The sequence below is a fragment of the Seriola lalandi genome, unplaced genomic scaffold, assembly GCF_002814215.2.
Source record: "Seriola lalandi dorsalis isolate HSWRI2012SDOR001 ecotype SW California unplaced genomic scaffold, Sedor1 jcf7180002054351, whole genome shotgun sequence".
Lineage (NCBI taxonomy): Eukaryota > Metazoa > Chordata > Actinopteri > Carangiformes > Carangidae > Seriola > Seriola lalandi.
Window position 1 is genome coordinate 108505 of NW_019524904.1, and position 12131 is coordinate 120635.

Here is a 12131-nt window from a genome sequence, read left to right on the forward strand (position 1 = left end):
CCCCCCCCATATCACTGCAACTACCTGCAGCTGTTGACAAATAACTGGTGCAGACTTGTGTGATGGCTCCAAAGTGTTTTCCACACAAAAGGGAACTACTACAGGCCTAATATTCTCTTTTTCACGCATGTTTGTGCCTCTGTGGCTTTAAAAAGAATTACCTCTCACAGGAGACCTGTGTTGCTTGTAATTGAAATGCTTGAAGAACAGTCATCTTTTTATTTTGAGTGTATTATGTTTGGGCATGCACACAAAGGGGGGGGGGGGTCTGGTAACATGTTAAAAACGGGGATAACAGTTTATATTTTCAGTCTGTCCTCAAAGACATTCATGGTGTTGGACTTGTTGACACGTGTAGTTGTGTAATAAATGAAAAAAGAAAGCGAGAGAACTATAAAGCCTCACAGCTTCTCCATTTGTCTACATATCCTACAAATATTTTTGTTCCCCAGATGATCAGTGTTAGAGACTTTGGTGATTCTCTGACATTTCAACCAACATCATATTGTCTGATCTCAAAGTCGACACCAAACTGGGAGCACCTCCAGTACTGCGGAGGGAAACGTCCAGGTATCCTAACACTTTAGTTTCCAAGTCTCTTTTTTTGCACTTATTGAGTTTTTCAGGCAGACACTGACAAATATGCAATATCCTAAAAAAAAAAAATCATTTTCCAACAAGCTGATGCCACTCCTGTGCAACACCATGTCTGAAAACTTTATTTGTCTAATCTGAAAACATGTACGTCATCACTCATGCTACACATGCAATCATAAGCATAAGGGTTTGCCGGTGCAGTCTGTCTCTCAGCGCACTGCTGGACATGCTGCAGTCGACACTGACCGTTTTTTCACAGAGATGACCAGACAAAAACAAACAGGGATGTTTATATTGAGAGATAAACACAAAGAAAAAATGCTCTTTGTTTGTCCTCTGCTGGTTATTTGCTAAGGGCACATTAATTCACCACAGGAATGACCGGAGGTTTACTGCACTGTACTTTTAGGTTAGACTTACCACTGAGCATGCACCCTGTATGAAAAGACGTGTTGTCCCAGGTGACCATGACTCAGCATGGCAGGGTCATTTTTTTTCCTCTGCAAATGGCTTGATGCTGTGGCCAATGACAGAGCTCCACTTCTGCTTTTTCTTTTCTTTTTTTGCTGTTACACACGAGAGAGACTGTTGCTGCTTGAATCAGGAGCCGCATCATTTAGGACTTAATTTGATGAAATGCTCCTCCTGCATGAGAATGCACAGATCAAGCTGTTAGCAGTAGTAATGGGACTCTCGGAGGTTGCAGTCTTCTGCTCTTCTCTGTCATTTGTGGATACAATATTGTGGCTTCATCTCTGTCTGAGTAAAGAAATTATAAGAACAAAAAAAAAAAAAAACTCAGAAAAAATGTAGCAAGATTGTCAACTAAAGAGTAAAAGACAAAAATTATCGAATGGTAGCGTTAGAAATGTAGATGTTGAATAGTTTTTTTGTAGTTGTTGATTTCTCCAATACTTCAGTTTATGACTAAATACTAAAGACATTCCCATTGACTTCAGCTGTACTTTGTGGTTAATGTTTACTTGCCTATACCTGATCCAGAGAGTACTTACAGAGACATGCTGCTGTGCACATGAAAACAAAGGCATTCTTTTGGTAGAAAAAGGCAATTCAGGCTTTTCGAGCACTAAAATGATTAAGTCTGTTCAAATATTCTATCAAGAAGATTTGTCCGTCTGTGAAACAGCCTTGAATTCAAGTGCAGTGACTTTGCTATCAGGTGCTTTTTTTTTTTTTTTCCTCCTCATTCCTCCCTCTGTCTTCCCTTCCGCAATATTCTGCAATGCAGAAATAAATCTGTTGAAAAGAATGGTAGCATACCATTCAGACTACAAATGAACACAGAGTCCAAGGGCCTGAAAGATGACTTCACATCTACTTTACTCAATGTTTCATTCAGGAGCCTCAGGAGGATTCAGCCCACGCCTTCCTACAGCACCACCTCCAAAAACCTCTGAAAAGTTCCTTGGTGACAGCAGAGGAAAGTGCAGGATGTTGGTTTAATGATACTGAAGCTGTGTGTGTGTGTGTGTGTGTGTGTGTGTGTGTGTGTGTGTGTGTGTGTGTGTGTGTGTGTGTGTGCAGCAAACCTACACATCCATGAAAGTGTGTTTAGTTAATAGAGGAAGGTATTTAGGATAAAATGAGAGGAAGAGATAAGGGAGAGTTCACATCATCCCAGCATGATGCTCAAATACAGCCACAGCAGAGATTAAAAAAAAAAAACATGACATTTCAATCACATGACCTTTTCTCTGACTGAACAAATACCGACCTCCTACTGGACGTTCTTTCCCCCACTGCTCATTACCTGCATATGATAACATTTGGTCCTAATTGGCTACATTTACACGCACAGAGCAACTTAGCTGTCGGTCACATTGTGGTTAAGGTCTCATTCCAGTTAAGCTATTTACATGAACCTTTGATGCCCCGCAAATGAATAAACCATGAATAAATCCCATGAATAAACCAAATATCAGACTATTTCTGGTGCTCTTTTCACAGAGCTTTTCAACTGCAATTAAGTACAAACAGTCTTTTTTTGGTTTAGAAATATAGCAGGTTATTTCTAATGCTGGGGAAATTATATGAAGTGTGTTTTATAATACTGTATTTGACAACCTATGTTTTTAGCAATTTATATATATATATATCCTATTTTATTAATGTAACATATTGAGCAGTGATGTACAAGTAGACAAGATGGGGTTCAGAATGTCAGCGTCTGTAACAGCCAAGTGCTTTTGTGCAGGCACAGGTAATGCACAAGTCAATAACGGCTCACATTAGTGGGAGAGAGTCGCACAGTGGTTTCTGGAGCTTGAGGTCTTCTAGCTGTTTGCAGTGACCTAACCAATGTATGAGGTCAGTCACAAAGTTACAGTATGTCACACAGATCACGGAGTGTTGCGTCAATTTTAAATTAAACTGGTGAGGAGATAAAAGAGAAATCTACAGCCTGGGTGGCCCGGGTGACCTCTCTATGTCATCTGTGTCTCCAGGTAATCTCTCCAAAACCTGCACAGCAAACGGCTGGACTGAGATGAGGCCTATTGACATTGCAGTGAACTGTGGATACAATCTCAACAGCACTAGCGACGATGTAAGTAAACCACCATAGTCTATAAGAGGCAGCGGGACAGATACCTGATGGTCCTACAGTGACACAGTGGGAAACCAAATGAAGAGCCAGTGGGCAGGAAGGATGGGACCAGAATGTCTTTATTTTTCTCTGTGGGTGGGTGTTGTCGGGTCTATCAGAAAAGTGGCTTTACTGATTGTTGGTTTCACGACTCAAGTGTTTCCCTCGTGTTTTTTCTGTGCCTTCATTCCATCCTTTTTGTTGTGTTTTTCTCATGAATCCCCTCAACTGGCTTTGTGACATGACTTGATGTACCAACAATCTAAAACAGTTTGAATGGCCACATTAGGGCTTCAAATGAGGGAAACTCAAGTAATCTGTTGAGTTTTATTAAATGAATACTTTTTAAGAAATTTGCTTGGAGTGGAATGGAGCTGGAGCTACCTTGCGATTAGCCTAGCCTAGCTTAACATTAAGACTGGAAGCAGGGGAAAACAGCTAGCTTTGCTTTGTCCAAAGCTAAAAAGTATGCTTACCACAAAATTTGGGGCTCCCTAATTAACATATTGTGTCTCATATTGTTTAAACAGAAATTTTTAAATTACGTTGTACATTTCTGTTTGTGTAGGGATTAAACAATTGACTAACACCATGTTAGAAAGCGTTGCGAGTTACTGGTAGATGTATTTTTGAAAATAGAGGGCAGCCACGCTAGCTGTGTCCCCCCTGCCTCTATGCTAGGCTAAGCTAATCGTCTGCTATATCTGCACTTTAACCTGCAATAGCTGTGGAATTTTTTTTTATCGATTTGGAGAAAGTGCAAGCAAGCTGTAAACACAATTTTAAATATAAACACATTAGCATTTATTCTGAGTTGCGTTACTGGTCACCTGACTTTTTAACTCTGATTTTGGTCTCCAGTATCTATCTTATTTGGCTCTTAAACCTCTGAATGCCACACTATGTCATTAGCTAGTGGCTAACCTGGCAGTGAGGACAGAGTCGGTGATAAGTATGTACGGGTTTGTAACTGTGGCCGCTCCCTTTCACATTACACATAATTATTTATTGCAGTGTTAACTATCCACTTAAACCCACCGACAGGTGAGTGATAGCATAATTGAACTCTCAACATGAAGGTTAATTAATGAATTTCCACACTGTTGAACTATTCCTTTAAGATCTTATACAAAGAATCCATGACCCTAAAAGAAAAAAAAAAACTAACTTCATTGAAAGTGAATGTACCAGTAGGATAAGTCAACATCCTTATTTATCCGCTGTAGCAGGCACATGTCTTTGAAGCACAACACACTTGATTTTCATTGACAAGGCCGGGTCAGTTAGTAATTCCTGCCTCTGTTATCAGGCATTATGAGTCATTAGAGGTTATTCATGTTGCCTTCAGGGGCAGGAAGGGAATAAATACATCAAATGTTGGTCTTATTTTGTTTAGTTTAAATGCAGAGAGAGCTAATCTTGTCTGTGTTGACGAAAGTGGAGCAGGGTGAAGAGTGGATGTGCAGTACAGGGTGGTAAAAGCCTTCTTGGTGGGCATTCTGCTCTCACATCCACGGAAGCAGGAAGTCAAGAGGGACCTGGCTGCTGAAGTACTCTAAAAGGAATTTGCTGTCCATCTTTCTGCATACTTGATAAGTCCATGTGCCACAGGATTCAGAGCTCTTAATCTCATTTTCATCAAGCGCAAAACATACAGTGCCATGACAGATGCTACTCTGAAAGGATCTAAATGTTTATGTAGCGACTGAAGCCAGTGCTTTTCTAAAATCCACTAGGCTAATAAAGTATATTAGACAACAACTGTTAGTTGCCCGATTGTGTCTAGCTGATTTTCAATTTTTCATTGCATGTATTAGATTTCATGAAGGATAAGAAAGAAGAGGTGTCGTCCTCAGCTCTGGTGTTGATCTTAACCTTGTGATCTGTTAGAATAGTATAAAGCCATTACTCCGAATCACAGGCCACATGTCTTTGTGTAGGGAGTAGTTTAAAAAAAGGGTGATTTTTTTCTTTTCTTTTATTCCTCTTGAATCACTGAATTGAAAGTAAAACGATACCATCCGGGTAGAATCTCCAATTAAATTGTAGCTATAATCCTCTCCTCTGGTTATGATTGAGACTGTCAGGGCACAGAGTTCAACAGGCTCGATGCGCAGCGACTGATGTGACAGACAAACCCAAATGGCATTCAAGTTTCAACTAGGCTGAAACTTTCTTTTTTTTCTTTTAAAAACATTACTGAATATTATCCCAAAGGCTCTGTGGAAAACACTCATGCAATGAGAAATTTAATCGGTCTCTGATTAAATATTACTGTGAGTAAACACAAAATAAGCTCTTAGCCATTTATGTGTCTGGTTTCTTCACCATGACTTATATTGATGCTGTTTCTTTATTTTTTTTATTTTTTTTTTTGCAGGGCAAGTTTTTCTGGCAAGTGAAGATTGGCTACACCATTGGCCACAGTGTTTCCCTCATCTCTCTCACCACGGCTATTGTGATCCTCTGCATCTTCAGGTACGTAGAGATACAACGCAGTAAGACGTGTTCTGTCAGAGAGGTTCCTCAAACTGTAGATAAATCTTTTTCCTGGCCTCATGTGGTCACTTGTTTAAAAAGAAAAGGATAAGAGGATGGGATGAAACAGAAGCAGTCAGTCAGTGCTGCAGGACACTATGTGTGGGGAATTAGTAGGAGCAGTTTACCATAAAGCACACTGACATTTTCCCTGCTGCATGATATGATATAGGCAACATTTCAACGTCAAACATCAAACATTTTTCACTGTGATTTGATCATCTCTGATAAATGCAGCCTCACACCCGAGCAGAAAGAGGAGGCTTATGTTTAACTGTGAAAGACGCGAAGAAAGAGACGGATAATTCCTGAATGAAATTAATTGTCACTCAAAATTGATGAACCTTGATCTTCCGATGACGCACGTCTGCAGTGGTTTGGAGATTATACATCTGAAGTATAGTGGGTTTAAAGAGATTGATGTTTCCTGTTTGACAAGTCAGGGTTTTATTGTAAGCTCCTCAACAATAATTACACTTTTGATATCAAGAGTGGCTGAGATCACAGCTTTAGAGCGCAGCGTTTTCACTGTAAAGGATAGGAGACAATATGGTACACGAGCGTGACTGACATAATGCTGTAGATTTCTTCCTCTTTGTCATAGGCCATTCCCCTATATCACTTATAACGTTTAACCCCCAAAAAGGTTACAAAGAAGTGACAAAAATCTTTTTACGTCTAAAAGAAGACGGATGTTCTACATGTAAGTACAGAAACACTCTTTTTATGCCTCCCTGCTGGCAACAGTCGAGGCGTTATGTTCTCAGGTTCTCCAGTACGTATAGGCTGCGTCCCATTCTTTTGACTGCAGTACCTCAGTTACGCCTTGAGGGAATTTCTTCAAATCTGGCACCAACGTTCACTTGGACTCAAAAATTAACTGATTAGATTTCGGTGGTCAAAGGTCATCAGGTGGTGGCAAAGTCGCTGTGACCTCAAACAAAACATATTTTTGGCCTTTTGAAAGCAAGATCTCAGGAATGCCTTGATCTGCCCTTCTTCACTTCTTCTCCCTGAATGGCCACCAGGACACGAGGCCTCCTGTTTTTCCGGGAGTCCACCATAAGCTCATCGGTTCAGCTGATATTAAGCTTCAGGTGATTGTTGTTGCACCATGTGAAATAGCTCCCTACAAGTCCTCAGTTCTCCACTGTAATAACGGTCTCTTAAATTAAAGACAGCGTATTTCTCACTAAAAATTATTCACTGTGATCAGTTATTGAATTCCTATAATGTCTGCTCTACATATATACAGTGTGTATATATATATTTATATATGGTTCTGGACAAACATGCAGGTAAACTGCAACTGGACTGTAATTCTAGTCTCTCTTACGTTCTAAGAAATTGTTTTTTTGGCAGCATTTTTCATGCGTCCTATATTCAGCCTCTGCCACGACACTGTTTACTGCTGAGTTAGTCACACAGAGCTACTTTTCATGTTTGCCACAATTCCTGCACAAGGTGTGAAAGTGTGACCACTAGAGAGTTTTCTTTGCTCTCGCGAATCAGTGGCACATGCCAGACCGAGGTCAGGGTAATAAATTAAAAACTGAACGCATGAAATTAAAGGCAACCAACAGATTTGAGCCTGAAGGAGAGTTATGACAGGGCGGTGGGAGGTGAGCCTAGCTTGGGGGACAATGGGAAGGGGTTTCAGTGGGACAGGGAGAGTCACACCTGTTCTTAAAAGACATTACAGATTCACAGGTAGGTGACTGTCGGCCACATTTGTGCTGGTTAAACACAATGTGTTGAAATATAAGCCTCAACAAATGGGCCTCAATGGTAAGTTTTAGCAAGCTGGTAATTCCATAGTTGCGCCTACTGTGTATAGGGCACCTGCTACCTGTGTAAATGTGAATGATTATGAATAGTTTGGTTAAATAGGTTGATTGATGAGTCTTATTCTTTTCATTGAATACAGCCTATATATGATTTATTTATTATTGAACTAAATCGGTCATACAGCGTGTGAACTGACATGAATTGTTGCATATCTAGTCGAAGCTGTACATATATTTACATATATGCATTTCATGTCCAGTGTTGAATGTCCACTGGGTTGTTATATGTGGGCTGTTTAAATTTGTATGATGTCATTATATTGTGTTGTAACACAATGGCAAATATACAAATCAGAGTGTTTGGTTTGTTGTTGATTAATGTGTCTGAATAATCCCATAAACGATGCTCATGTAAATGACCAGACGCAAAAATAAAACAATTCACTGTTCAAGCAAATAAACAGTAAAATGTTAAATGAATATAATAGAATAAAATAAATAATGATCAATAATAAAAATGTTTTTATAAAACAAAATGAAACAAAGAACGATGATGATAATGAATAAAATAAGTTTAAATAAAAACAAAAACAATTATAAACCAGTAAGTTAGACTAGAATAGATGGGGGGTTTTGTTTACATATAAAAATATCTATATTTTCAGCTCCTCTCAAATCCTCTAGAACAGTGGTTCTCAAAATGGGGTCCTTGAGGGAGTTCTTGGGGGTCCAAAAAGGGGAATTACTTATTTTCACTATAATTGCATCAATAAGTAACACAGTGACAGACTGTATGACTATTTTGGTCATAGGGTTAAAACACTTCATGTAATAAAACATCTCAAAATAAAAATCTTATTAGATCGGGGACCCTGGGACAAAATCAGATCAGATGGGCGTCCGTGGTCTAATTTGTGTCAGTGTAGGTGTCCTTGATGTGAAAAAGTTTGAGAACCACTGCTCTAGAAGTCGTGTCCAGTGTCTTGAAGCTTAATGGCTGAGAGCAGCGTCACCAGATGTTTTTGTTCTGCTTTGGGGAACAGCTAAAAGAGAGGAAGAGGAGGATCTGAGGGGTGTTCCTGGTCCATAATCTAATGCCTCCATAGATTAATAAAAGAATTTTAAAATCAATATGAAAGTTAGTAGATAACCAGCGGAAAGACTTTAGAATAGGTTTAGTGTGTGCTCTCCTTTTTGTTCTAAGTCAGCGGTCATGCAGCAGATTTTTGGATTAATTGCAGCTGATTTATTGCATTCTACAGTAAACGACAGGAGAGCGTCACAATAGTCGATCCTGCTAATGATGAAAATGTGCATCAGTCTTTCTGTGATGCTCTGAGAGAGAATTGGCCTCGCTTTGGAAACGTTCTTTAGATGATTAAATGCTGTCATTCATTCTTTGTGCTTTCAGCAATGGAGCCTTAAAAGAAAATGTTTCTTTCTGTGCACCAAGGTGCATCTCCTCTCAACAGGAAATTATACTTGTGGTAAATTTGATTCTGATTCTCAGCTAAAACGAACAATAATCTCTGTTGTGGGAAATTAGAGTCTGTGGTGACCAGTAGCTTATTGTATCCGTGCAGCACTAGCATAATGATACAGATAAGAGCCTTCATTTGCACTCAAAGCACAAAAAACTAAATGGTAACATGTGATGGTTCATCACTTTCATTCTGCTGAGGGTCACTCTTTCTCAGTCTGAGTCCGACCGCTTAGACTGTGATTTCACTCAGGCACAAAATGCTCCACATATTTAGAACTGGCGAGAAATGTTAACGTTTGCATTGCAGCTGCAGTTGAAGAAAACAAGCATTAAATTAAATAACAGTCACAGTTTTAAGTGAAGAAGACATTTGGCCATATGACAATTGGTGTTTTAAACAGCTGCGACGGAACGTGAACAAGCTCTCCTGGCTGCGAGATAAGGTTAGATGAAACTTTCATGACTCCCGAGGGAGACATTAAGCTATTGGGCTCGTGTTAGATCGCAGCTAAATATTTCCCCGCCCTGGGAACAACCGCCGTTGACGTAAACAAACAGTCGGAGCTAATGGGAGGCTTGACGCAACTGCTTCGTTCTCCCTTTTAATCATTTGATCTTCTCAAGCATGATAATGAAATCAAGAGGTGTTCAAAAATGGATGCTTGAGGATTTCAAAATGTTTCTGAGTCGCAATTTTGGATTCTACCTCTTATCTTTATTGGGGAGGTGTGTGAAGGACCATAAAAAGCATTCATTATGCTCTGAAGCAGAGCCAACCACACACTGACAAAAGGAACTAAGAGGCTTAATTATGAGGTAATTCGGGCTCTGATTTGCTGTCATTTCAAGCTATTAACTCCATGGACATTAGATAATAAGCATAACAGCCCTCTTTATTGAATATAAGTGAGTGTGTTGTCTCCTGTCTTGACCTGCAGTCTTGTATCTCTCACCATGTGTCCCAGGAAGCTCCACTGCACAAGGAACTACATCCACATCCATCTGTTTGTGTCATTTATCCTGAAGGCCATCGCCGTGTTCGTTAAGGATGTGGTGCTCTACGAGGTCGGCGAGGTGGACAACTGCTCCACAGGCTCTGTGAGTTAATTGTTTGCTGCGGGGTGTTTTTTGGGATGAGAAACCCTGGGATCGTCGGTGTCCTTGAACTTTTTAAGACGTCAAAACTAAGGAGCTCAGCAGGTGAACGCCGAACGCTCAGGGTGTGCAGAGGAGACGCGGAGCTAATCGGCTAATTATCCTCATTAAACCCCATAATGAGAGATGTCAGGCCAAACGGGGATGAAACGATGGATTGGTTTGAAGACGCGAGAAGGAAATTGGAGTAGTTTCGTGAAACAGCCGCTTCCATTATCACAAAGACAAAATCAAGTCGAGGTGTAGGTTAGTACAAGACAATGTGACTATTCTCAGTATGCTGTAGTGGAGGCCAAAATTGATAAGTAATTGAGTATTGTATGGCATAGGGGTGTGAGCGGAATTATTATATGATAAGAAATGTTATTGCTCTATAAATGACAAAAATCAACTTTTGTGTTATTAATAACGTTGACTGTGTCTGTACAGCAATGAGGTGCAGCAGAGTTAAGGTTAACAGCGCTCCGCAACCCCCGCACACACACACACACACACACACACACACACACACACACACACAAACACACACACTCCAGAAGATCCACTTCTCATAAGACTTTAAGAAGACTCCTAAATGTAGTTAACTATTTAATTAAAAACAAAAACTCCTCACTTTCAATCCCCTTTTTTCTGCTTCTTTCTCTAAGAAAAACAGCGAGTTTAATAAAGACCTGTTAGCTGAACCCTAGTGTCCCCTTTTCTATCATTGAATCAAGAACTGGTGAAGGAAAAATCAATTTTGAATCAAACTGTGACACCAAGAATCAGGGTCAGATTGAATCTTGAGATTCATACATTTTAATCTTTTTCCACTGGCTCCCAGTCTATTTTAGTAGCAATTTGAATGTTTTATTGTTTGTTTAAAAGGCTCTGAATGCTTTAACACCTCCGTACTTAGAGGACTGTCTCTCTTGTTATCCACTGGCTTAGATAATCAGCTCTGCATCTGGTGAATATACCAACATGTATTACAGACGGATTAAGACTTTAAGATTTAAGATTTTATCAAATCTATGGAATTAAATCTTGTATTTTCCATTCTGTTTTATTGTATTTCAAACTGTTCGCTTGCAAGTATTTAAACTAAAGTTTATTTTTAACATAAACATACAACTTCCCTTAAATTCAGTTATTGAAGATTTGCAACCTGGACATGCAGTGAAAAGGAAACATGCTAAGACTTTGTACCATAAGAAAGGTGGAATAAATACTTTGGGTATTTAAAAAAATATTATTTTCTTAGAGAGGCTCAGAGCAATTTCCTTTTTTTAGATGGGAATTGAATACTTGAATGGATATTGATAATGTTAATAAGCCATGATACCCAGATGATGTTGGCTCTTTCTCAGAGGGTTGAGTTATTGGCAACAGAAACGAGAGATGTGCTGAATATTTTAATATGAGAGCTCTTCAGATGCCAGAATGCCTGCCTGGCATCCTTAAGTTTTATTTCATCTCTGTACCTCTCAAAAAAGTATATATGTAGAAAACAGAAAAAAAAAAAAAAAGCTAAGCTAAAAAGCAAAACCGCTTATGCTTAGACTTACATCAAACGACAGTGTCTGGATGTCTCCCGGTCAGCTTTCTGTACCACCACCACCACCAGCTCACGACATGCCGCTGAACCACAGAGCAGTGGGCCCCTGAGGCCACAGTCAGGCTCCATGAACGCGAGGTTTACGTTACACGACGAGGCCACAGAGGCCAGAGAACGAGGGGGTGGAGCCTCAGAGTGTGTTTGTTAGTGAGCTCTCTGGCCGGCTCCAGTGTGTTAATGGAACTATTGTGTTGACAGGAGCCAGCCGCTGTCATGGGTTGGCTGAAAAAGACATTATAGAGGAAGGTTTGGTGCTACAGCGCTCATCATGACCCTGACATTACTTCCATTACAACTGCTGGCTCGGTTACTGTTGCTTTCTGTGTGTGTGTGTGTGTGTGTGTGTGTGTGTGTGTGTGTGTGTGTGTG

At 39.9% G+C, this 12131-nt stretch overlaps 1 protein-coding gene across 1 annotated transcript in view; it reads left to right on the plus strand.

The window, feature by feature from the left end:
* vipr1b (vasoactive intestinal peptide receptor 1b) overlaps positions 1 to 12131 on the plus strand; it is a 49831-nt gene that overhangs the window by 20466 nt on the left and 17234 nt on the right. The window contains exons 4-6 of the mRNA XM_023407871.2: positions 3063 to 3163; positions 5583 to 5680; positions 9976 to 10108. Coding sequence (XP_023263639.1) covers positions 3063 to 3163; positions 5583 to 5680; positions 9976 to 10108 — 332 coding nt within the window. The remainder of the gene's footprint in view (positions 1 to 3062; positions 3164 to 5582; positions 5681 to 9975; positions 10109 to 12131) is intronic.